A 24,775-nucleotide genomic window follows, 5' to 3' on the forward strand; every position below is an offset into this window, starting at 1 on the left:
GCACACGGCCGAGCTTGCCCCCTTCCTCCCCCCTCCCCTGCAGGAGCGGGCCGAGACCTCCGAGCACGCCCCGCCGGCCTCCGACAGCGCTCAAGCCGCGCGCGGCGAGGCTGGCGGCGCACGCTGCGGCGCGCGGCCGGCGGCTGGCGGCGCGAGCCCGACCTCCGTGACGTGGGACCCGTGGGCGCCTCCCGACCCGCACGAAGCCCCGCCGAAGGGGTCGCTGCGCCCCTTCCGCAAGGGGCGCACCCACTCGGCGTCGGACGCGGCCACCGCCGCCGCAGAGGCAGAGGCGAGCTGGCTGGCGGCGGCGGACGAGGCGGCGGCAAGCCCCGAAGACGAGAAGGAGAACGAGGGCGCGTCTGCCACCTCTGAGCCTTCGGACCTCCTCTCGTGGCTCCGGCTGCTGCCCCGCGGCGCGCAGGCGGGCGTCGTGCCGCTCAAGCGACCTCTCTGGGAGCAGTTCGACGCGCTGCACGCGCTCGAGGCGAAGCGGCGAGCGGCGGCGCGGCGGCAGAGGCGGCAGCTCGTCGCGGAGCGAGGGAGAGCGCCCGCGCCCGCCGTCCCCCCCCCCCCCCGCGCGCTCTCTCGCCCCTCCGCCCTCTCGCGCGACGCGGCCTTCTCGCTCGCGGCCCTCGAGTAGAGCGGCGCCTGCACGGCCGCGCCGCCGCCTCACAGCTCTCCGCAAAGGGAAGACAGGCGCGGGCCTCGCCGAGCCTTCAGTGCTGAGGGGGGAGCCCATCGATCTTTCCGCCGTTACTAGTGGCGCTGAGCCTTGGGAGTCGCAGGGCACGGGGGGCGGAGACCGACCACGGCGCATATGTGTCTGACGTGAGTGTGCGGCATGATGCGCCGAGCTGCTCCTGTGCGGAGTGTGGAGCATAGCACACTGCTCACTCGTCACTGGAGCAGCGCGAACCTCTGTCAGAGCAGACTCAGGACTCAGCTAGAGCCTCTGTGCAACAGGGCGGTGCCGGTGGAGACTTCTGGGAGTCCACAGTCCAGGGGCGCGGGCGGCAAAAACGCAAAAGCCAAAAAAATAACCGCAAAAAATTAGTATTCTTTTCGCGCACACAAGCCGCACCGTCTCCACCGTCCACCGAAAACACCCCCTCAGACAGGCCCTCAGCGCTCAGGCCGCAGCTCAGGCCCTCACAGCGCTCACCGACTCTCCCTTTTTGTTCCATGCGCAACGAGGTCGCCGTCCTCTCAGGGCGCGTAGTCCGCTAGTCCCAGCAGTCCCGGGACGGTGTGAGTGTGAGCCGACGGCCGACGGTGGCGGGCGGCGCTGCGCTCTTCAGCATGCGTTCGCCTCTTCCCACTCCCGGATCTGCCGGCGCAGCGTGTGGTTGGGGGCGAGGAAGCTGTGCACGAGCGCCTCGCCCGTCATCGGGCTCGTCGACTTGGTCGCGAGCCAGCGCTCGATCGCCGACCGCTCGTACGAATGCCCGTCCGCCGCCATCACCGGGTCACTCATGAGCTCGGTCGTGATCGGGCAGATGAAGTCGGCCGGCGGCTCCTCCTCCCTCGGAGCCGGCGCCTCTGCGGCCGAAGACGGCCCTTGCGCCTCCGCCGCCCGCCTCCCCTCCTCCACCCTCACGCTCTCCTCGAGCGCCGCCGCAAGCTCCGCCTCCTCCGCAGCCGCCACCGCCTCCTCTGCCGCCTCCTCTGCCGGCGCCTCGGCCTCTTGCGACGGCCCAGCGCCTCCCCCGCCGCCCTTCTTCTTCTTCTTGCCCCTCTTCTTGGCCGTCTTCTTCTCCTCGGGCCACTTCCCCGACTCCTCCTCCGCCAGCAGCGCCGCCGCAGTCTCCTCGGCCGCCCTCTCGGCCTCCACCCTCTCTGCCGCCGCCCTCTCGGCCACTGCCCTCGCCACCTTCGCCTCAATCTCCGCTCTCTTCGCCTCCCTCGCCGCCGCCACAAGTGCGCGCTCGCACTCGGCGTGGCCCTCCTCCTTGGCCAGCTGCAGCGCCGTCTTGCCGCTCGCATCGCACGCCGCTGTGTCTGCGCCCGCCCGCAGCAAGCGGAGCACGATGGCGGGGTGGCCATGGTAGCACGCGATGTGCAGCGGCGTGACGCTGTTCTCCCTGGCTTGGTTGACTGCCGCGTCGGCGCCGAGGAGCAATCGAACGCACTCGAACTGGCCCGTCTCGCACGCGATGTACAGCGGCGTGGCGCCGTTGACGTTGGCTTGGTTGACCGCCGCGCTGGCCTCGAGAAGCAGCCGGGCGCACTCGACCTGGCCGTTCTGGCACGCGATGAACAGCGGCGTGGCGCCGTCACCCTTGGCTTGGTTGATCGCCGCGCTGGCCTCGAGAAGCAGCCGGGCGCACTCGAGCTGGCCCTTCTCGCACGCGATGTACAGCGGCGTGGCGCCGTCGTCCTTGGCTTGGTTTACTGCCGCGTCGGCGCCGAGGAGCAGCCGAGCGCACTCGAGCTGGCCCTTCTCGCAGGCAATGAACAGCGGCGTGGCGCCGTCGTCCTTGGCTTGGTTGACTGCCGCGTCAGCCTCCAGGAGCAGCTGGGCGCACTCGAGGCGGCACTCGTGGCACGCACCGTACAGCGGCGTGGCGCCGATACCCGTGACTTGGTTGACCGCCGCGCTGGCCTCGAGGAGCAGCCGGGCGCACATGAGGTGACCCTCCTGGCACGCGACGAGCAGCGGTGTGAAGCCGCAAGTGTCTGCTTTGTTCACCGCAGCGCCGGCAGCGAGCAACAGACGGACGGAGTCGATCTGGCCATCCATGCTCGCAGCGCTCAGCGGCGTGGTGCCGTCATTCTTGGCCTGGTCGACCGCCGCGTCAGCCTCGAGGAGCAGCTGGGCGATCTGGGGGTGGCCCTTCTGGCACGCGGTGAACAGCGGCGTGGCGCCGTCACCCATGGCTTGGTTGACCGCCGCGCTGGCGCCGAGGAGCAGCCGGGCGATCTCGAGGTGGCCGACCCAGCACGCGATGTACAGCGGCGTGGTGCCGTCCTCCGTGCCTTGGTTGACCGCCGCGCTGGCGCCGAGGAGCAGCCGCACGCACTCGAGCTGGCCCTTGTGGCACGCGATGCACAGCGGCGTGGCGCCGTCACCCTTGGCTTGGTCGGCGTCAGCGTTGGCGCCGAGAAGCAGCCGAACGCAGCCGAGCTGGCCCTCTTGGCACGCGATGACCAGCGCGGTGGAGCCGCCGCCAGCCGTCGTCGCCCCCACGCTCGCACCGCTCTCGAGCAGCAGCCGCACCGCGTCGGCCTGCCCGTAGTAAGCGGCAAAGGCAAGCAGCGTGAACTGGCTCTCGGCCTCGATCCGCGCGTCGAGCAGGGCCGTGAGCGCCGGCCCGCGCGTCCGCCCGGCCAGGAGGGCGCGCAGCAAGGCCAGGTCGCCCCGGCGCAAGTCGGCGAGCACGGTCGGGCTGATGGCGTTCATGGCGTTCATGGCGATTGATTCCGCCGCCGCCACGCCACCGCAGTGCGGGGTGTTTCGCCCATTTTCTTTTTTCGGAAGATAATTCTTTTTGCGCTGCGTCGCCACGGACGACTCCGAGCCCTAGGGCAGCGCGTGCGAATGGCCTCGTCGTCAAAGTGTCGTCCGGAGGAGCAGGCGCCGCCCGATGTCTTCTATAACGAGTCCGAGGCGGCCAAGTACCTGCACTCGTCGCGGATGATCGATATCCAGACGCAGATGGCGGAGCGCGCGCTCGAGATGCTCTGCCTTCCCGAGGACGAGGAGTGCCTGCTCCTCGACGTCGGCTGTGGGACCGGCCTGTCTGGGGAGGTGCTCGAAGAGGCGGGCCACCAGTGGGTCGGCTGCGACATCTCGCGCGACATGCTGAATGTCGCTCAGAGCCGCGAGGTCGAGGGAGACCTGTGCCACCACGACATGGGCTGCGGCCTCCCCTTCCGACAGGGCATGTTTGATGGCGCAATCTCGATCTCGGCCGTGCAGTGGCTCTGCTACTCGGACCGCGCCGAGTGCAACCCGCGGCAGCGGCTGCTCGCCTTCTTCCAGTCGCTGTACAAGTGCCTGCGCCGCGGCGGCCGCGCGGCGCTGCAGTTCTACCCTCAGGACGGCGACCAGCTGCAGCTGCTCACCGCGTCGGCCATGCGCGCCGGCTTTGGGGGCGGCCTGGTCGTCGACTTTCCGCACTCCTCCAAGGTCCCTTCTTCCGAGACGCCCGAGACACTTCCGAGACAGACTCGTCCGGCGGCGGACCGACCCGAGACCTTGCAGACCCCTCGGGAGTGCACCGCCCCTCCGCCGCTCGTCCTACGGCGAGAGGACGTGTCGCGCCTGACCACCAAGACACGTTCGAGACGCCTCCGAGACACCTCCGAGAGGCAGCCGCAAGACACACACCCCTTTGGCGGCCGCACCGAGTCCCCCCCCCCCCCCCCTCCTCCAGGCAAAGAAGTTCTTCCTGGTGCTGCTCGCCGGCCCGCCCGACCCCAGCTTCAGCATGCCGCAGGCGCCGCGCCCCCCCTAGCCATTTACCCCCCCCCCCCCCCCCCTCTCCCCTCACCCGCCCACCCTCCCCTCGCAGGCGCGTCTGCACCAGCACGAGAGGGCGGCAGAGGCGGCGGCCGGCGGCGGCGGCGGCGGTGTGCGGAACGAGGCGCGCCAGCGGCCAGGCAAGCGGAGCTATGGGCGCAGAGACGGGCGCGCCACGACCAAGTCGCGCGAGTGGGTCATCCAGAAGAAGGAGGTGCAGCGGCGGCGCGGCGCGGTGGTGCGCGCCGACTCAAAGTATACCGCGCGCAAGCGGTCAAAGGTTCGGTTCTGAGTGCGCTGCGTAGCGCGATCCTGAGGCTGACGACCGGCGACGCACTTCTACGGCCCGGGTACGGGGGCTGGTGTGTCTCGCTCTCGCGTCTTAGTCGTGTCCCGGTCGCCTGGCAGTGCCACACTGACGCGTGGACGATTGAGATCACGTGCTGTTTGAGATATCGACCCTATCATACATGTACATGTGTGCTCTTATCACGGCAGATCAGCACACCGGCCAGCGCGTCTAACATATGTTTACTAACAAGCGGACGTGAAGCGACGAGAGGACATATCTCAGAGAGCATGGGTGCGCAATCACTTTCTCGGCACGGAGACAACGAGGCCAGCGGTGGATCCCGCGTCGATGGTGACCAGCGTGGCGTCGGTCGCCGCGCCGCGCGGAAGCAGGATCGACCCAAACGGCACACGCTCGCCCTTGGAGCGGTGCAGTGGGTCGGGCGCACCTTCCTTCAGGTGCGGATCTGCCTCCTCGCTCATACCGCTGATCTGCATGGCATGCACGCTCGGCTTGCCCTCGACCGAGACCTATCGGGACAGGCTGGGTGAAGCCAGCTACAAGCGCGCTCGTGGGTGCGGGCGGCAGCTGCGTCACCTCGGCGATCTCGACCTGCGCGGTGGCAGGCTCCTTGATGTCCGAGAAGATGGTGAAGTGGTAGCCCTTCTCGTCGGACGCCATGATGTACTCGAGCGTTGACTCGTAGGACGAGGCCATTTGTCGCAAGCTCGCTGGCGGGGGCGTGGGCGAGGATGCAGCCGCGGATTTTTCTTTTTTGCTTGCCTTCCTGAGCTCCTCGTTCTCTCCCCAACCGAGGGCGCGCGAAGAGTGTTGCGCTTTATAAAAGAAAACGGGCTCCGCAATGTTCTCGCTCGCCGCGTCTTGTCGTTTACGTTTTCGCATAAGTCCTTCTTTTCGTTCGTCCGTGGCACGAGCCTCGTGGGACGTGGGGTCGAGCGAGACTAGAGAGGTAGAGTGTCGTGGCCGTGGTCGGAGCACTTGGAGGTCGGACATTTGTGCGCTGGCCTGTGACCGCCGAAGTGCGAAAAAGAAAGAAAACAGGCAGCCGAAGTGCGAGGAAAAGAAAGAAAGAAAACAGACAACGAAGGCAGCGATGGGAGGACGGCACGCCGCCACCACACAGGGATTTTAAGGAGAGGAGTGTGGTGCTAGCCGTCGCCCACCCACCACCCTGACCCTTGGTCGTCTGCCTCTTTCTATCTCCCTTCGCAGTCCCTCGCCGATTCTCGCTGCAACCTAGTGCGAGAAAAAAGAAAGAAACAAAGACAACCCAAGGGAGGGATGGGAGGACGGCACGCCGCCACGACACAGCGATTTTAACCTACTGCGAGGAGACCTTTTCCGGGATCTTGGAGCACTTGGAGTGCAGTCGGTAACCTCACACCCAGGGCCGGGGAGCTAAGAAGCGCACCCAGCGGGCCGGATGATCGGGATCGGGCTACGGGCTAGAGAGCCCTGACCCCTAGGGGGTTGCGCGTTCGCAGGGAAAGGGCCGTAAGGTAAACACGGGTCTCCGAGGGTTAGTTCCGTGTACCGGGTTTCCCCTTAACTGCAGAACGCCCCCTCTACTCGGAGCTAACGGACACACAACACTGTACTCCACGCACGTACACGGATACGCCTCATGTGCGCTCGCCCGACTCCGGTCCCAGAGTCCCTTCCTTCGCCCTTCAGGGCGAGCCCTCGGCTCGTCCCGGTCCCTTGCTCGCCTTCCGGGCGTTACCAGACTGCCTCTGCAGTCGTTTTTGATGCCTCTTCCTCGGCTGTGGCCTCGACTCCGCTTCGCCTTCGACTGGTACCGCAGCCTCCGAGAGCGTCGACGGCCAGGCCGGGGTCTCCCCGGGCGAGGACGGCGGCATTGGATCGTGTCGCCACCCCTCCCAGGGAGGTCGAGCCGGCTCTCCCTGGTCGGCGAGTCGCGCCCGCATCCGCGGCTTCTCTATCGTTCTCGGCTCGCCCTCCCCCTCCGCCGGCTCCTCACTAAGCTCGGGGAGGCGCGGTCCCTCTTGTCGTAGATCACGACGGTCCAGCCGCCGCCGCGACGGGTCTACCGCCGGCGGGCTCGCACGGCCCGACTCCACTCGCAGAGGCCGGGTCAGCTCGACTCTCACTTCCCCCGACAGTTGACTCCAGGCCTCTCACCCGGGGCCCTCCGGTCCCGGCCTTGCGGTCCGCCGGCTGACCCGCTGTCTCCCCACGGCACCCCCCCCCCCCTCGGACCCCTCCCCCGGGTACCCCAGCCTCCGACAGGGCGGTTCCGGGCCCCCCAGGCTCCGCGTGGGTCGGAGTGGTGACGGCCACGCCGGCGGCGGGGGCGGAGGCGGTGGCGGGGGGGGGCGGGTACGGTGGCGGCACTCGCGGTCGTAACGCCTGGAGCCGCTGGGGCGGCCCCTTGACCCTGCAGCCGTTCCAGCGGCGGGGGCGGAGGTGGTAGTGTGGGTGGCGGAAACGGTGGCGGCACTGGCGGCCGCACCGCCTGGTGTGCGAGCCCCATTTTTTTAATCTTCGTCGCCCGAGCGCGCGAGAGAGGGCTCCTCGCCCCGCTTTGGGGTTGGCACATGGGGCACGCCGACTACGAAAAGATCGAGGTGGTGGGCGAGGGCACCTTTGGTGTCGTGACACGGGCCCGGGTGATCAAGACAGGGCAGGAGGTCGCGATCAAAAAGATCCGCAAGCCGAGCGGCAAGAACGGCGCAGACCTGTCGACGCTCCGTGAGACGATGCTGCTGGCCGAGCTACGCCACCAGCACGTGATCGAGTCCAGCGAGGCCTACTCGCACAACAGCGCCCTCTCGCTCGTCTTTGAGTTTTGCGTCCTTGATCTGGAGAAGGCGTCCGCCGCACACCTCTCGGACACTGCACACACCTCCGCCTCTTCAGCTCTGTCGGCACCGCCGGGCCGCGACACAGTAGGGCCAGGCTCAGGCTCAGGCTCAGGCTCAGGCTCAGGCTCAGGCTCAGGCTCAGGCTCAGGCTCAGGCTCAGGCTCAGGCTCAGGCTCAGGCTCAGGCTCAGGCTCAGGCTCAGGGTCGGGGTCAGGTTCAGGGTCAGGGCCAGCTTGGGGTTTGGGTCGCCGCGCTATTGACCGGACGGCGCCGCACCTCCGAGACACTTCCCTCACTTTCCAGACACTCTTCTCTGACTTTCCCTCCACGGCCGATGCTTCAGATCCTCCGCGACAAGACGACGCCGCTCGACACGTCGCGCATCAAGGGCTACCTGCTCGGCGCCTTCCGCGGCCTCGCCTTCTGCCACGCCAACTGGGTTTGCTGCGACAAGAGTGGGACGCAAGCCCGCTTGGGAGGGGGGGGGGCGTCCCTTCACGCCACGCCGCGTCAACAGGTGCTGCACCGCGACCTGAAGCCGGGGAACCTCCTGCTCAACGCGTCGGGGTGCGCGTGCGCACTGCGGCGGCGGCGCGGACGCCGAATCACCCAACCGTCGCTCCCCTCCTCCTCCCGCCCCTCTCCCAACCCTCTCCCGACCCTCTCCCAACCCTCCAACCCCGCCAGGCACGTCAAGCTCGCTGACTTTGGCCTCGCCCGCTTCTACGGCTCGCCCGGCCGCAAGTTCACCGGCCAGGTCGTCACCCGCTGGTACCGCCCGCCGGAGCTGCTGTTCGGCGCAAAGCACTACGGCCCCGCTGTCGACCTGTGGCGCGCGACACCTCCCCACAGACACCTCCCCACAGTCACCTCCCCAGACACAGACACCTCCACAGACACCTCCACAGACACCTCCCCAGACACCTCCCAGACACCTCCCAGACACTTCCCGAGACACCTCCCAGACACTTCCCGCAGTCGACCTGCCGCGGTGTGGCGCGCCACACCGCGGCGGGCCGAGGCGGCGGCGCACCGCGTCACCTTTCCCGGGTTTGCGCGGCTGCAGGTCGATGGGCTGCATCTTTGCCGAGCTGATGACTCGCGCGCCCCTCTTCCCGGGAGGCTCCGACATCGACCAGCTCTCGCGCGTCTTCTCCCTGCGCGGCACCCCGACCGACGAGAGCTGGCCGGCCGTCTCGAAGCTGCCCGACTACATCCAGTTCAAGGAGGTGGCGCCGGTCCCGCTGCCGACGCGCTTCCCTGCCGCCTCGCCCGCCGCCCTGCGCTTGCTCGGCGACCTGCTCTCCCTCGACCCGGAGCAGAGGCCGAGCGCCGACAAGGCGCTCGCGCACGCCTTTTTCGACCAGGCGCCGCCCGCCGCCTCGCCTGCCGAGCTCGTGCCGCGCGCGAGGCCACCGGCCGCGCAGCAGCGCGGAGAGAAGCGGCCAAACCCGGACGCGAGGTGACACACAGGCTTGCCAACATGCCGCACGAACTTACTCGTCACTCGTCGACTCGACTCCCCTTCTTTCTCTATACACTATTATACTATACTCTAACACGTATGTACTGACCAACTCTCGCAACTGTGAACTGACTACTGAGCAGAGTGTAATCTGTAAAGCCCTAAGCCGCTAAGCCGCACCGGCACCCCGGCACACGGCGCCCTCTCTGTGTATTTTTCTGCTGTAACAAGCCGTATATCTGTAATCGTTATCCAATATCCTCGACACAGTGTAGTGCCACACACGTGCCTTTGCCCACAATCCCCCACGTGCACCCCACCCCGCGCTGCCACCCGAAACTGGCTGCTACGACTAGCTGCGGCCACTCCAGCGTTCAGGTTCAGCTGTAGGCTACAGACACAAGAGTACTGATACCGGTGTGTAACGTACGCGGCGTCCGGCTCCCGCATTCCGCGGATCCGCGCTGACTGTATCATCAAATAGGCGCCCACAGCGCGAGAGGCGCAAGGGTGCGCTCCACTGCGCGCACACTGGCGGGCTAGAACCTCGGCGCCGGCGCAGCGGCGATCGCGTGCACCTGCTCCGAGGCGAGCCGGCCGAGCCGGCGCACGGGGAGGCCGTACGAGTAGTGGCGGCGGGCGGAGACGAGCGCGGGCGCCGAGGCGAGCGCCTCCTCGTCCCGGAAGGGCTGCTCGATGAGGTGGCCAATCTCCTCGATGCCGAAGAGGCACCACGAGACGAACGCGACCGCGGGGACGGTCATCCAGCCGAGGGCGTCCACCAGGACGACGGGCAGCGTGCCGCACCAGATGGTGAGGAAGCGGCTCGTGTGCCGCGAGTAGGAGAGCGGCACCGGCGTCGTCAGCAAGCTCTCGCACGAGCCGAGCGCGTCGACGAGGCTGCCGACGCGCCGCGACGCCTGCGCGGCGCGGCGCGCTGGGCGTGGCGTGGCAAGAGGGAGGGAGGGGGGGAGGGAGATGACACGAGGGGGATGCCACCTGCATCAGCATCTCCGCCTCGACCTGCGTCTCGACGACGGCGGCGGCGGAGCTCGCGTGCGGGACAAGCCTGCCGCGCCGCGAGACGTCAGCGAGCGCGTGCCTGTGAGCAGAGCGCAAGCCTCACGCGCGAGGAGGCGCGGCGGGAGGCGGGCTGCCTCGAGCGTCTGGCGGCGCCGGAGCTTGAGGCAGAGGGCTAGAGCGGCGGACGGTGCGGCGGTCTCCATGGCGCCCGACAGCGCCTGCCGCTGTGACAGCGGCAGCTTGGCGGACGACTCGTCGCAGCAGCAGCGGCAGGCGAGCGCCGGTGGGAAGGAGGCGACCAGCGCGAGCAGCCGCTCCGCGAGGGCGGGGCTGCGGGGCCGCACGTGCGTCACAGCGTACAGCGCCAAGTCGCTGCACGAGTTCTTGACGACGCCCCAGTTGAGGCGGCCGGCGTAGAAGCGGTTGTAAGCCATGTTGGTGCGGAAGGCGAGCAGCAGCGAGAGGAAGCCGCCAAGGAGCGTGTGTGGCATCGCCGACCCCGTGGGAAAGCGGAGGCCGTGCCGGTGAAGCAGAACGACGAGGGCGCAGAGCCCGGTCTGGGACCAAAGGTGAGGCCCAATACGCTCGAGGACGTGCGAGCGGGGAATTGACAAGAAGTTGGTGAGCCAGTCGGTCGAGGTGTAGCGCTCACCGTGGGAGAGGTCCACCCTCCGAGCGAGGATGGGCCACCGCTTGGCCATGCCGCCGCGCAGGCTGCGCTCCTTGGCAACGGGCTCTGCCTGCAGCAGCCCAGCCTCGAGGCGAGCTCCCGTGGGCACGGTACTGGCAGCTAAGGCCAATAGCACGAACATGCTATAGCTGCACAGTCGCACGTGGCCGCAGGCTGGCCTCAAGCCTAACGCCCCTCGCACACCGATGACGCCGAGATGAGCCGAGGGCGAGATGACACCTCAAGGGCACCAACTCCTCCAACACCAAGTCTGAGGGGTTTGGGGTCTGGCCCCGGTTCCGCAGCGCGATAGACATCACAAGTCCCCACACACGGTCTCGTCCATGCCTTGCGGCCGGCGACGAGATTGCTAGAGGCGGAGCAAGCCTGCTCTAGTCTCACACACACGTTCGCCCCTGTCGCCTGTCGCCTGTGTCTGTGTTGTTGTGCTGTTGTTTGTTCCCTTGGCACCTTGGAGTCAGTGCTGGGGGGGGCGACAGGGGGGACGTGGCCCTGAGTGATGTGTACGCCTACTCAGGGTGTGTGGCAGCCCGCTGGCTGTGTGTATTGTGAGCTTGTTTGTGTCTGTGTGTCGCTGCTGTTCAAGCCTGCGAGAGGCGTGTCGGCTCGCCGCCCGCGTCGCCCGCGGCGGGCGCGCGTGGCGTGCCGCTGGTCGGGAGTGCCCAGCAGGCTGTGCAGGGCAGTCTGCCTCACTCAGAGCGCCGCGGCGCGGGGCCGCCGTCGGCGCTGCGCCGCGAACGCTGCCGCTGTGTGCGTCACCATCGCGTCACCACTGTGTCCTCGCCGCGTCGTCGACGCCGCTCGCCGCTCGCCGCTGCCCTACCCTTCCCTTCCACGTATTATTAATTGCTTGAGGGACAAGTCCTCACCTAATTATTCATCGCCCGAGGTGGCACGTCCTCAACTATTTATTAATTGGTCGAGGCTCTTCACACGCCGGTCCTTCACAGGTGACAAGTCCTCACCTGACTAGCGCGACTGCGTGGCTTAATTTAATTATTCATCTTGGGCAACCTCGAGTAATATGAGTTGACCTCGCGTACTGTATTCCACGTCCTGACCTAATTAATTAAGTAATTAATTAATTGCGTATTGTATTCCGCTTCGGGTATTCGTAGTATTCCAGGAGCGGAGGAAGGAGCGGGCGGCGCGGCGGAGCGTCTCGACTCAGTGCAGTGTGCCGCCACCCACGCTGTAGATGGACAGAGGAACCAACAGAGCGCAGTGGGAAGGGGAAGGGGGGAGAGGCTGCGAAGGGCGAGGGGGGGTGGAAGGGGGTGGGCCGTGCTATGCCCTCGTGCGCACCTCTATTCTGCTCCGGAGTGACTCGCCACCGCCATCCCTGGGCCCACTGGGCAGTCGTGTGAGGGGCCGCCCCCTAGTCTTGCGAGGGGTGGCTGCTAACCTCGCGTGGGTAGGAGGTGCTCTGCGAACTGCCTCGCGCGAGGGGCGTGTGGCATCTCTCGCGAGTCTTGGAATAGTCTTCCCTGACCCCGCCCCCGCCGGCCGCCTGCCCTGCCCGCCTGGCCGACAAGATCTCTTCACCTTCTCATTGGTTGAGTATAGGTACGAGAGGGGTGCGGCATCTCTTGCGGGTCTCGCCAGGGGCGCCTACCAACCTCGCTTGCGAGGGGCGTGTGGCATGTCTGAACGGACTCGTGAGGGGCGCCTGCCTACCTCGCTTCGTCGAAGCGGCGCTTTGTACCCACACCCACCCCGCCGCATTCGTCGCCGGCGCGCGACACGTTCCTGTCGGCCGGACTGTCCTCGCCGAGTGCGTGCCGCTGAGGCGGGACGCACTCAGGGACAGTACAGTGCCGGCGGGACGCGGCTCGAGAGGCGGCTCCCGCGGAGGCACGGCTGGCACCCGTGGCGCGGGGCTCGTCTTCGGAAAGACCAGGATCGCTCTACTGGCAAACTTCTGGCTGACACGCGCGCCCGGTCGAGCCTTCGGCGGGCGCGCTGCGGTCGCACGCCTACCCAAGTCATATGCCACGGCGTGCGATCTAGATTCAGCACACGCGCCTCTGCTCGCAACCACTCATCCAATGAACTGTCGTCACCCATGAGTGCGAGATAGGGCTGGCGGCTGGCCGCTAGCCTGTGAGGAGGGCGTCCATAGACACCTCACAAGACCCCACACACGGTCTCGTCCGTGCCTTGCGGCCGGCGACGAGATTGCTAGAGGCGGAGCAAGCCTGCTCTAGTCTCACACGTTCGCCCCTGTCGCCTGTCTGTGTTGTTGTGCTGTTGTTTGTCTCTTGGCACCTTGGAGTGCTGGGGGGGGCGACAGGGGGGACGTGGCCTGAGTGATGTGTACGCCCACTCAGGATGTGTGGCAGCCCGCTGGCTGTGTGTCTCGTGAGCTTGTTTGTGTCTGTGTGTCGCTCGTGCGTGTCGTCATCATCTGTCTTGCGTCCACCCATACCGCGTTGGTGTCCAGTCCGAGCCTGACTGTTCTTCACCTTCCTACATACATACGCACTGTCGCTCGTGCGTGTCGTCATCATCTGTCCCGCGTCCACCCATACCGCGCTGGTGTCCAGTCCGAGCCTGACTCTGTTCTTCGCCTTTCTATCAATCAAGCGCGAACTATGGACAACGAGGACACTGGGCTCTACTTGTTCACCCCGCTCGCCATGTCTGCAAGGTCCAGAAGATCAGCGAAGCAAAGAGGGACCGCGAGGCCGACCTGGGCGCGCCTCGCGAGTTGAAGGGCGGGTGGGGCCCTTACTGTCGCGGCCTAAAGTCTGTGAACACGTTTCTGGCGGATCCGCTCCTGACAGTCGCACGCACCGCACCGCGTGGGTACGTGCGACTGTTTTTGTTTGAAGTAAAAAGTCGAATCACAGCGGCGTCGGCGTTGATCTGAGTTTTCCTCCCACTGTCTGGACCGCCCGTCCGGGTCGGACAGCTCCGGGACACACAACGGCGAAGCACCATCAAGCTGCTGGACGGCCCCGGCATCGCCTCCCCTGGCTTAGCAGACTGATAGATATTATGCACATGGTCTGTCTCTAGACTCTACAATATATACACTGACACTTCGCCTTGCTTCCCAGAGCTCGTCCCGGTCCGCCACGGCCATCCTCGGCCTCCGGACGAGCGAGGACCCCCGGCCGCGGCACGGTGCGGCGGCGTCACAAATCCGACCGCAGAGCAACGGGACGTGGGTGGGCGACCTGCGGCTCAACTAGGCGTATGCATCGCCCATCCAGGGCCGCTATCACCTGGACCTTCCTGCATGTACATGTATCATCAGGCGCCTGCGGCGCTGTGCGGTCAGGGGCTGCCGCTCCGACCTGTGAGCTGTGTTCACACTTTCGTACAGTACGGAAGAGAAGAACTCTCTCAGTACGGAGTGCGGCCTCGGCCGCCCCTGACGTTGGTGTGGCCCCATGACGATTGACGTGGCTAAATCTTTTGTGGAACCAGTCTAATTGGCCAGGGGCCGTCCCACGCTCGCGTGGGACTAGTCGTGGGGTGTCCCGCGTCGCCGCCACGACCCCGAAACTGCGCAGGCGCGGTCCTAGCTGTACACTGCAGCGCTCCAAGAGGAGAGAGAAAAAGAATTTACTGCAAAGCTCCGACTCAGGATAATATATAGGTTCTCAGATTCAGCGCTGCTGCTCTTCGACAAAAGTACGAGGGCAAGGTGGGCATCGCCGTGGGGAGGTCCCGCGGCGGTGGGGCGGCTGAAGTACGTGGACAACGGTCTTACAGCCTCGCGGCTGGCGGAAGGTTGGTGCACTGCTGGGATTGGCCACCATGCCCACCAAGCGTGGAGACAGCAGTGGCATCCTTTGACTCCCCTTTGCCGCGATGGTCATTGGACGGCCGCGCCTTGTCTACTACTTGCGCGGGCCTTTCTGGGTTTCTCCGTCCCGATGTGCTCAGCACGCTGCATCGGCACTCGGCGCTATAAGACGTGTCATCCCAGGGCCGCATACAGCTGTATGGCGGTACATACTTCGGGCCGGCAGTCTAGCAGGACGTCGGATTATTGCCTGCGCCCAAGGGCGTGATGCTACGGGTCCCCAACCAATATTGTGGATTCGGCAGCGTGCGGGGGACGACGTGCGGGCGGCTGAACATCTCGCACGAGCTCCACTTTGACGAAAATAACTTGATGGGCTTGCTCGTCCCGGGGTGGTTCGACTCCACATAAACCCGAGACGGTGAAGGGAAATGTCTCGGCGGTCTCAGGCCCAGTGAGGTAGTGCGCCAGACCAACCCAATGTCAGAGAGATCTTGCTGAACTACCTCCTCTTGACTCTTGTATGTAGAGATTTTTGAAGACCAACAAGAAATCACGACCCACAGTGATTTGGGCTCGGCAGCTTCTTGTACCTTGTGTGTATTGTAGCTCGATCGATCGCGGTCACAACCGCCACCCCCGGAGGACATCTCCCGAGGAGATGATGGAGAGGGGGGACGACCCCGCCCGATCTACCCCCTCCGAAGTCCCTCGGTGGGGGGCGCGTGCCCCTCGATCCTGGAACGTGTTTGTTATGACCCCCCCCCCCCCCCCTGAACACACCAGTGAGGGAGGGTGAGACGATCGAGGGGTCCCGTACCATGCGGAATCGACCCTATCCAGTGCTCAAGTGCTCAAAGCTCGGCGAGAAAAAGAACACCAGCGTCGCTCGTGTGGGAGAGAGAGAATCGGCGAGGCACTGCGAAGGGAGATAGAAAGAGGCAGACGATCAAGGGTTAGGGTGGGCGACGGCTAGCACCACACTCCTCTCCTTAAAATCCCTGTGTGGTGGCGGCGGGCCGTCCTCCCATCCCGCCCGGATGTAGACCAGCTTTTTCTCAGAGACTCCGACATCCTCCCCTATGGCGCGCGCCTCGCTCCGCGCCGCTGCGACGCTGCGCGAGCTGGCGGCCTCTCAGGCCTGCGGCGCGGCGGTCGTTCTCCGCGCGGGCGACCACTCCTTCTCGCGGCCGCGCGTGCTCGATATGCTGGGCGAGCTCTCCGCGGCGCGTGCAGCGCGGACAACACAGAGCGCGGTGCTCATGGGTACCGACGGCGCGGAGCACGGGTCGCTGGGCAGCAACATGGCGAAGGTGGCGCGCATGGACGCGGCGGCGCGCGCCAAGCACTTCCAGGAGCTCGCCAACCTCATGCGCTCGCTCGGCACCTTGTCCGACGGAGGAGGGTGGGCGCCGGCCGTCGTCGCTCTGGACGGCGTGCTGTGCGGCTCGGCGGTCGGCGCGGCGCTGCACGCGCCCTTCTTCGTCGCGACGGAGCGGACGCGCCTCTGCCTGCCCGGCCCCTCGCACGGCTGCCCGCCGGAGTCGCTCGCGTCGCACCGGCTGGCACGGCTGCCGCACGCGCTCGGCCGCTACCTCGCGCTGACGGGCGCGGCGCTGACGGGGCCCGAGTGCTACGCGCTCGGGCTGGCGACCCACCTCTGCGAGGCGCACGCGCTGCCGCAGCTCGCCGACGCCCTCGGCGAGGGCTTCTCTGACGGCGGAGAGGGCGGAGCTGCGGCCGGCGGAGAGGGCGAGCGGCGGCTGCTGTGGCGCGTGTCTCGCCGGCTGTCGGACGCGTGCGTGGAGCTGCCTCCGCTGGGCGGGTGGGGGGAGGAGCACGCGCTCTACTACGCGCCGCAGGTCGAGGCCGCCTTCTCGCGCGGCTCTCTCCCCGAGGTGATGCGCGCCCTCGAGGAGGGAGGGACGGAGTGGCACCAGGCCGCGCTCGAGGCGAGCCCCGCCCACCCACCCCCTCGCCGACCAGCACCGGCCCGCCCGCGCCGACCCGCCCGCGCCGGACGTGCCCCTCCCCTCCCGCTCCCCTCCCGCTCCCCTCCCACTCCCACTCCCACTCCCACTCCCGCTCTCTCAGGTGCTTCGCGAGGCGTCGCCGCTCGCGCTGTCGCTCACCTTTGCGCAGCTCCGTGCCGCCGAGGAGACGGACTGCTGGGCGGCGGCGGCGCGCGCGGAGGCCGAGTCGTGCGCCGCGGCCGCCGCGACGGCGGACTTCCGCGCAGGCGCCGGGTTGCTCCACCGCTCCAAGGTCGAGCTTCTGCAGGCGGTCGAGACCGAGGCGCGGCGGCGGCACGAGACGCGAGCCGTCGGCGAGATCGCCAGGCGGGCGGCGGCGAGGGCGGCGCGCGAGGAGGCGCGCGGGCCGCCCGTCCCTCCCGCGCCGCCGGCGTGGGAGCACGGGTCGGTGGAGGAGGTGGAGGACGAGGCGGTCGCGAGGCTCGTCACGCCCCTCTTCTGACCGGGGCGGGTGTCGGGCGGCAGCCGCCCCACGCCGTTGAGGGGGCTGGGGGGAGTGTTTTGCGGGGAACGAGAGGCCCACTCAGAGGGTCGATGAGCACTACATCACGTGGCCTCCAGGCATTGCCTGTTTCACCTTGTGTAGGCACGCACACAGCTCACACACAAAATCAGCGCCGGGTTTATTCTTTTTTCACGGACGTCCGAATGTCGGTCGCCAGCCCCGGAAGTCGCCAAGCAAGAAGCGCTCACATAGTGACGCCATGCGCTCAACCATCTTTGGAAAGTCTCGCGGCGCGGTGACGCTAGACATCGAGCCGCACGCCACCCTGGCTTCCTACCACTCCTTCTGGCAGCGGGCCAACTCCTCGAGCGCGGCCGCGACCGCCTTGTTTGTAGCCCTCGCCGACCGTCTCGCGGCCTCGCCTGCAGCAGAGGGAGAAGGCGGCGCGTCAGCGCGGTCCCACGTCTCCCGCGCCACGCTGATGGCAACGATGGCCCAGCTCGTCCTGTACGGAGCACCGATCGATCCCAACCACAAGGACTTCGCTCGGGCCGCAAAGACGCTCGGCTCTCTTGGCGAGCCCGCCTCTGCGCTGCTGGGGTTGGTGGGCTGTAAAGAGGCGGCGAGTAGCGTGACATCGCTCGTCGGTATGGCCACCGACGACGAGAGCGACGACCACTCCTGCGCGCTGGCCACCCAGTTTCTGCTTCGACCCGGCACGGCGGACCTTCGTATCGGGACGATGGTCAAGACCATCTGCGGGCTCCTCCGGCTGGGGCCCCTGCTGTCTCCGCAGCGTGCGCTGGCGGTGCTCGCTCTGGCGCGCAGCCTCGTCCGCTCTCAGCACCGCCTCTCCGGCGAGAGGCTCTCCGCACTGCGATCGGCGGCCAAAGCCCTGCTGCTGTGGCCCGAGCCAGCCGGCTCAGCGGCTGCCGAGCTCCTCTCGGCCACCCACGCCGAGGCTGCGCTGCCCGCGGGTGGGGCGTGGCTCGCCGTCGACGCGGACGCGCGGTGGCTGCGGAGGGCGCTTTGCTCCCAGAACGAGGCCGCCCTCCTCCTCGCGCTGGGGCACACCGTGTACTGCGCCTTCGACGAGCGGCCCGCCTCGGACTGGGCACGGGCGGCGCGCGAGCTGCTGCTGCCTCGGGAGGCGACCGAGGAGGAGCACAAGGCGGCGGTGTGCGAGGCACTCCGCTCGATGCTCCTCGCGCTCGCGCGCGGCGGCGACTCGCGACGGCCCGCCCCCTCCGGCTCTGCCGCCGTTTCCTCCGGCTCCGCGCTCGAGAGCCGCGAGGACGTGCTGCGCCTCGCCGCGACGGCGGTGGACGCGGCCCTGCTCGCTTCCGGCGACGGCTCGCCGAGCGACCCTCTCTGGACGGCGGTCAAGGAGAGGCAGTGCGCAAAGCTGCAGGAGACGGTGCAGCAGCTCGCGGCGGCGGTGGTCGGCGGCAGCGGAGCCGCCACCTCGCCGGAGCCGCACCTTCCCCCTCTGGCGCTGCGGCCGCTGGTGAGCTCCGCCGGCGGGAGCGCAAGATACACTCGCACGCGCGAGCTGCGCGAGGCGGCGGAGCGGTTGGCGGGGCGGCGGTACCTGTACAGCCCGCTGCTGCCCCCCCTGCACGAGCGGCTCGCTCAGCTCGCCGAGCTCGCTCCGCCCGGCCAGCCGGCGCCGCCTCTCCGCGTGGCGGCGGTGGGCGGGGACGGCGCGCTGCACGCCCTCCTCCAGGCGTACGTCGTGCTGCGCGGCGCCTACCCCGACCTGTGCGCGCTGGTCGAGTGGCGCTTCTACCTCGTCCCCGTCGAGGAGTCGAGCACGCTCGCGCAGTACTTGAGCGCGCGCGACGGCGGGTACCGCAAGCACGTCTTCGCGCCGCTTGCCCTCGGGCAGCCGACCGCGCCTCAGCTCACCCTGCCTCGCGCGGACGCGGGCGGGGCGCCCCCGTCGCCGCCCCCGACCCCGCCGCCGGCTGACCCGTGGAGGAGCGTTCTGGCCGAGCAGTACTTTCGCCACGCGGGCCACACTCTCGAGCTCGCCGTCTTCGAGGCTCGCTGCTGGCTCGCGCCGCCCGCGAGGACAGGCTCGCCGCCCTTCGTGACGATCGCCTTCGCGTGCAGCGTGGAGGTGCTCGGCGGCGCGTCGGCCTCGGCCGAGCCCTCGGAGCAGTCCGTGGCGAACGGCGTCGGCCTGACCCTCGCCCTCTCGCTGAGCGACCCTCGGGGCGAGGTGCACACGCCCGGCCTCCCGATGGCCGGCCGCTTCTCCGCTCTCAGCTTTGAAAACTTCTCGACCGCGCCGCACGAGCCGGCGACCTCGCCCAGACTCCTCTTCCGCTGCAGCACCGGCGGCCGCGGCAGCCGCCACGCGGACGCACCTCCGCGCTACGTGCGAGCGGCGACAATCACGGCGGGTCTCCCCTCGGCGGCCGCGGCGAATGCCGATCCACGACAGCGGCTGTCCGGGCCAGCGGCGGCGGCGGCGGCGGCCGGGGAGCGCTTTTCGCTCCTCGTGGATGGCGAATTTTACGGTCCGTTCGCATGCGTGCAAGTCGCCTCGTGTGCGCTGCCGGGCGAGCCGGAGGACCTCACGCTGCCAGTCCGCACGTGCTGCCCCGTTGGCGAGCGATGAACACGTGTAACACTACTCTAGCTACGGCAGACCTCGACTCGATTCGATCAACACTATTATAGAGTCTCGACCTGGTCTGGACAGAGAGACGTGTGAGATAGAGAGCTCTCGTCTATTTGGTGCGACAGAGACGGAGACGCTGATAGACGTAGTGATACCAGCCGCGTCTATTACAAAAGGGGGAAACAAACTCTCTGTCCATGTGTGTGTGCTCTCTCTCATCGCATGCTACTCTTCCCACTCGAGAGGCGTGCATCCTGCAGTGAGTAGGAGTACGGCCTGGGGCGCGCCTCTGGGCTAGCTACTGGTCCTGCGTCGGTTTTTGCGCCGGCAACGCCCCGCTGGTGCTTGTCCCGGAGACTCGCCTCGAGCGCAGCGACGAGGGGATTGGCACTCATCCCGTGCAAGAGCACAGAGCATGCAACAGCAACCACCTGCTCAAGGAGAGCGCAAGTGAAAGCGCGATCGGGTGAGACCGTGCCCCCCCTTCTCAGCCGTAATGCCGTTGTCATGACAATAGTTTTGCCTCCTGGTAGGTCCCTCTCGTCCATCACGAGGATGGTAAAGACAACGCTTGCAAGCCCGCGGGGGCCGAACCAGCCAATGAATATCTTCTCGTTAGCCGGTGGCGGACTGGGAGATCCGCACGGGCTGCCGCCGGCCGCGGGCAGGCTCACAGTCACCAGCACGGTGCGGCGGCGGCGGCGGCAATGGCGGCGGCGGCGCGGCGCGCCGTTCGCGGGCGATACTGTCGCTGGCAAAGTACCTTCCTCTCGCCTCAGGGATTCAGACTCGGATATTGGGCGCGCCGCTGCTTCAGCGCAGCGAGGCCACCGGCGTGCGCGCCGAGTCGCGCTCTTCAACTTGTGGCCTCGCCGCTGCCGCCTGCCCACCCGAGACGCGCCAGCGACACTTTGAGTGCCTCGGAGCGCCAGAGCTTGCCGGGCGGGAGGCCACGGAAGCGCCGCTACCGTTTGCTTGCGACGCTTGCATCGCGCGTGCCGCGAGCGGCGCGCTGCAGGGCTTCGACTTGGTGGGGACGACCAGCGGGCTGGGCGATCTGCTGCGGAAGGTGATGGACGCTTTTGGCTGGCGGTCCAACCACTCGCTGCCGCACCTGATGTCGTCCGACGCACACAGGGCGAACAACCCTCACACTTGCGGGAGCGATGTGCACCTCGCCCGCCAGTTTCACTCTTGCGAGGCGCTGCGCCGCCAGAGTCGATTGCGCGAGGCGCTGGTGGCGCGGCTGGACGAAGCCGCGGCGTGCGACATGAGGCTCTACACACTCGCACTGCGCTTGGGTGGGGAGGAGGGCTAGGAAAAAGAAATAAAGAAGACAGACAACCTCAAACGAGGGGGATCGTGTGGGGGAGGAGGACAGGGTCCACACCTGCACGAGCAGGATTTTGGAAGGTCGACCAGGGGCACAGGTGGGACTCTCCTGGTCCTGACAAGGGACACGACAGGCTCGCAGCGCGTTTTTTTTTTCGTTACTGGGCAGAGACGCCGTCCCCCCCCCCCGCACCCGCATGGCTCGCCGCTCTCCCCGCCTGGCAAAGAAATTCACGGAGTCCGCCTCGGGCGAGGTTGTGGGCCTCTTCACCGCGTCTCGCTCAGCGGCGCCGATGGTCTCGTGCGACCAGGTCACCCTGCTGGCGGGCGAGGGTATCGCTGGCGACCGCTACGCGACAAAGCTTGGCTCCTACTCGGCGCTCAAGTTCTCATCGCGGGAGCCCGGCACTCGCGAGCCTGGGCGCCAGCTGACGATCATCTCTGCCGACGGCATCGAGAGTGCGCTCGAGCGGGCGGGCCTGCCGCCGACCTCGGCATCGTTCGGAGAGTTCCGGCGAAACATCGTCGTCCGAGGCATCACCGGCGAGCAGCTTCTGATGGCGCAGGGCTCGGCACTCCGCCTCGGCAGTGGTGTTGTGTTTGTGCACCGCCACTGCGTGCCTTGCATGTACAACGAGCGGCTCTGCGGGAGGCAGGGGCAGGCGCGTGAGTGCAGCCACAATAGAAGTGGAGCCGCACGAGCCACGCTTCGTAGCCTGCTCGCTCCTCCACACGCCACCCGCCCACGCGCGAGCCTCACGCGCAAAGTCCCCCCTCCCCTCTCGCCAGCTTGAGGCCATCTTCGACGTCTCCGGCGTGTCCTGCGAGGTGCTGCAGGGCGGCGTCGTGGCCGTCGGCGACGCCGTCTGCCCGGAGCCCGCCGACTCGCCCGCGCACGCCACTGTGCGCGACCTCGGCTCCCAGCCGCCGGGCTACTTCGTCCGGCCGTCCAAGCGGACCGCTGGCATGTTGCGCGGCGCGAGCTTGCACATGGCAGGCACACTCGAGCGGGTCATGAAGGACGACCCGGACGGCGCTGTGCGTGTGGAGGCGGCGTACGAGTCGGTGGGGCTCCGCTTCTGGCCGGCTTCGAGCTGGGACGCGGCAGCCGTGCTCCGCCGCCGCCGCCAACGGCGCCAGTCCCTTGCTGCCTGCGCAGCGATTGCTGTCGCGCTGGCGGCGGCGGGCGTTGCCGCGATGGCGGTGGGCGTTATCGCGATGAAGCTCCAGGGCGACGTGTGAGGAGACATATGGGCACGCGGCGGCGGCTTTGAGCTGCGGCGGTGTGTCGCGCTCTTAGGCCTAGAGGTTATCGTTGTGTGGTAAGATTCAGTGAGGGTCCCTGAGAGACTGCCTGAGACTGTGAGCAAGGAATGGCGTCTCTGAACACTGATCTGTGTTGTGTTGTGGAACGCTCCTTACACTATGTCAAAACCCCACTGAGAAATTATAAATTTCTCTAGAGCTGGTGCCGCCACTAGATGAAATGCTCCACTGGGCCCCCGGAACACGCCTGCGCGGCGGCGAGCAGTGAGGAGGCGCGGAAAGCTGATTTTTTTACTTTTGGACGCATTTCGGGCTCCGTACTGGTTGACGCAGAGCCGCACGCGTCGACCGGCGCCGTTCGCGACCACGAGGGCGGATGCTGGCCATCCCGGGCTCTGTGCACATCGGCAGCGCGCGTTCTACGCGCTCCCCTATCCAGATTCCGGCGCCCCACCTCGAGAGCGCCGTTTTTATCTCGTGCAATCTCGAGCCATGGAGATTAGGCCGAGATCGCTTTGAGCTGCGGGAGATGTTTGGGAGATACAGCTACAGTCACACGGACCCGCGGGGCGTGCGCAGCTCGCAACGGAGATGTTTGTAGAGCCCGGGCTCGCTGCGAAGCGATGAGCGGCGCCCGAACGGCACCGGGCCGCGTGCCGCTCTCTGCAGCTCCGACGCGGCCGGGCGGCTGCCAGAGCCGCACGCGCCGATCGGCGCCGTTCGCGACCACGAGGGCGGATGCTGGCCATCCCGGGCTCTGTGCACATCAGCAGCGCGCGTTCTACGCGCTCCGCTGTCCAGATCTTGGCGAACCACCTCGAGAGCGCCGTTTTTATCTCGTGCAATCTCGAGCCGTGGAGATTAGGGGAGATCGCTTTGAGCTGCGAGAGATGTTTGGGAGATACAGCTACAGTCACACGGACCCGCGGGGCGTGCGCAGCTCGCGACGGAGATGTTTACAGAGCCCGGGCTCGCTGCGAAGCGGTGAGCGGCGCCCGAACGGCAGGGTAGCGTGTCGACCTAGACTGAACGCGACCGAGCAGCAAGGTACTAGGAGTGGCAGCCCGTGACAGCACCGGCAATACGCTTGGGGAGCGGTAGAGCAACGGCCCTGGTAGTGGTGAACGAAGCAGCGACGGCGATGGCGATGGCAGTGGCGGCCCTGGCGGCGACGGCCGTGTTGGCGGATGAGGCGGCGAGACGGCGACGGCGACCAGGGCGACCTGTGCAGGCCGTCACGAGTCGTCACAGAGGTCGAAGTACTTTTCATCGCCTTCCAAGCCCTCGTCGAGCACGACCGCGTCCGCGCGCGCTGCCGCCGCAGCCCCTGCTCGGCGGAAGGCGTCCTGCAGCGGATGCTCGTAGGGAAGCGCGTCCTTTCGCGCCGCTGCCCGGAGGAGCCAGCGCAGCCGCACGCGCTCCTCGTGCATGAAGGCCGTGTTTGCTGCGCCGGCGGCCTCTCGCTCCCTCCTGTTCCTGAGCGCTCCGAGCGGGCTGATGCCCGGGCTGGTCGAGAGGTACTCGGCAAAGGACTGCTTGCTCATCAGCTCGTCGTCCGCGCAGTAGGCGAAGAGGCGGCGGCGGAACCAATGCGCCCACGGCCCGCACTGGTAGCCGTCGCTCTGCAAGTTGAGCGTCACGCTGACTAGCTGCCAGCCCGTGTCCTTTGGCGCCGCGTCGAAGGCGTCCCGAACGCGCGCTAGAGGATGCGTGCGGCTGAAAATGCTGGTGCCGAACGGCTCCCAGTGCACGGCGAGCCGCTGAGGCCCGATGAGCGCGACGTTGTGCCAATGGGCGCCGTCGCAGACCTGCTGCAACATCACGCAGTCGCAGAGTTGCAGCACCCGCTGCCCTCCTCTTTGACGGAAGATGCTGCATGCCGAGGCTACGTCGCGGGGGTAGTTGTACCGCAGCGGCGAGCCGGCGCCACTCTCGCCGTCTCGACGCTCGTCTACGTAGTGTGCGTTGGCGAGGTTCGAGTCGCTGAACCACTGCCGGTGGTAAGATGAGATGTAGCCAGCCTCGCCGACGCGCAAGTGGGGCGGTCCCTGTAGCTCTGGCTCCACCAGCTCGACCTCCACCTCCTCGTCGTCGGAGCCGGGTCTGCCGGCAAACAGCGCCTCGTCCTCGACCTCGTCCTCCCCTCCCGTCTCTTCTCCCTTCCTGCGGGCTTCCATGTCTGATATGATCGTGTCCCACGACACCCCCCCACCCTCGGCGCGGTTGGCAGCGGCTCTAGCCGCCTCGGCGTCCTCGGCTATCGCGCTGCGGCGCCAGCGAGGCGCCTCTGCCGAGCCAATCTGGCTCACATCAGAGACAGGGTTCCACAGCTGTTTCATCGACCATGTCTCCACCTTGGTGAAGAACGGGCACTCCACGTACACGTTCTCCTCCTCGGTATCCTCGTGCAGCCAGCGAATCTTTATCTTGATTCTCATGACCGCCTCGACGCGAGCGAGGTACACCTCTGGGTCTCCATCCTGCCGGACGGCCCAGAGGACCTCCACGACGTTCCCCACCTGCAGCGACCT

General features: G+C 67.3%; 7 protein-coding genes across 7 annotated transcripts; 5 read left to right on the plus strand and 2 right to left on the minus strand.

The window, feature by feature from the left end:
* Nucleotides 1-1,297: 1,297 nt before the first annotated feature.
* EMIHUDRAFT_68925 (hypothetical protein) lies at nucleotides 1,298-1,519 on the minus strand (the record flags this gene model as incomplete). Its single annotated transcript, XM_005757942.1, has 1 exon — nucleotides 1,298-1,519. A coding segment is annotated over one exon (222 nt), but the record flags the coding sequence as incomplete, so codon positions are not given.
* Nucleotides 1,520-3,541: 2,022 nt separating this feature from the next.
* On the plus strand, nucleotides 3,542-4,757 carry EMIHUDRAFT_68921 (hypothetical protein; the record flags this gene model as incomplete). Its single annotated transcript, XM_005757943.1, has 2 exons — nucleotides 3,542-4,258; nucleotides 4,611-4,757. The coding sequence occupies 2 exons, from the start codon at nucleotides 3,542-3,544 to the stop codon at nucleotides 4,755-4,757; spliced, it is 864 nt and encodes a 287-aa protein (XP_005758000.1).
* Nucleotides 4,758-7,336: 2,579 nt separating this feature from the next.
* CDKD2 (cdc2-like protein serine/threonine kinase) lies at nucleotides 7,337-9,247 on the plus strand (the record flags this gene model as incomplete). Its single annotated transcript, XM_005757944.1, has 5 exons — nucleotides 7,337-7,611; nucleotides 7,907-8,042; nucleotides 8,121-8,170; nucleotides 8,291-8,434; nucleotides 8,670-9,247. The coding sequence occupies 5 exons, from the start codon at nucleotides 7,337-7,339 to the stop codon at nucleotides 9,067-9,069; spliced, it is 1,005 nt and encodes a 334-aa protein (XP_005758001.1). The 3' UTR covers nucleotides 9,070-9,247.
* A 360-nt stretch (nucleotides 9,248-9,607) lies between these two features.
* On the minus strand, nucleotides 9,608-10,903 carry EMIHUDRAFT_107237 (hypothetical protein; the record flags this gene model as incomplete). Its single annotated transcript, XM_005757945.1, has 3 exons — nucleotides 9,608-9,988; nucleotides 10,068-10,170; nucleotides 10,278-10,903. 3 exons carry the CDS (start codon nucleotides 10,901-10,903, stop codon nucleotides 9,608-9,610), a joined length of 1,110 nt encoding a protein of 369 aa, XP_005758002.1.
* A 4,718-nt stretch (nucleotides 10,904-15,621) lies between these two features.
* On the plus strand, nucleotides 15,622-17,014 carry EMIHUDRAFT_219994 (3-hydroxyisobutyryl-CoA hydrolase-like protein; the record flags this gene model as incomplete). The annotated part of the gene is made up of 4 exons (XM_005757946.1): nucleotides 15,622-16,437; nucleotides 16,646-16,685; nucleotides 16,779-16,861; nucleotides 16,967-17,014. 4 exons carry the CDS (start codon nucleotides 15,622-15,624, stop codon nucleotides 17,012-17,014), a joined length of 987 nt encoding a protein of 328 aa, XP_005758003.1.
* Nucleotides 17,015-17,244: 230 nt separating this feature from the next.
* On the plus strand, nucleotides 17,245-20,964 carry EMIHUDRAFT_453642 (hypothetical protein; the record flags this gene model as incomplete). Its single annotated transcript, XM_005757947.1, has 5 exons — nucleotides 17,245-18,878; nucleotides 19,017-19,425; nucleotides 19,914-20,112; nucleotides 20,180-20,268; nucleotides 20,426-20,964. Exons 1-5 carry the CDS (start codon nucleotides 17,277-17,279, stop codon nucleotides 20,962-20,964), a joined length of 2,838 nt encoding a protein of 945 aa, XP_005758004.1. The 5' UTR covers nucleotides 17,245-17,276.
* Nucleotides 20,965-21,175: 211 nt separating this feature from the next.
* Nucleotides 21,176-22,220, plus strand: EMIHUDRAFT_219996 (hypothetical protein; the record flags this gene model as incomplete). The annotated part of the gene is made up of 2 exons (XM_005757948.1): nucleotides 21,176-21,580; nucleotides 21,768-22,220. The coding sequence occupies 2 exons, from the start codon at nucleotides 21,176-21,178 to the stop codon at nucleotides 22,218-22,220; spliced, it is 858 nt and encodes a 285-aa protein (XP_005758005.1).
* Nucleotides 22,221-24,775: the final 2,555 nt, after the last annotated feature.

Source organism: Emiliania huxleyi, assembly GCF_000372725.1.
Source record: "Emiliania huxleyi CCMP1516 unplaced genomic scaffold EMIHUscaffold_89, whole genome shotgun sequence".
Classification (NCBI taxonomy): Eukaryota; Haptophyta; order Isochrysidales; family Noelaerhabdaceae; genus Emiliania; species Emiliania huxleyi.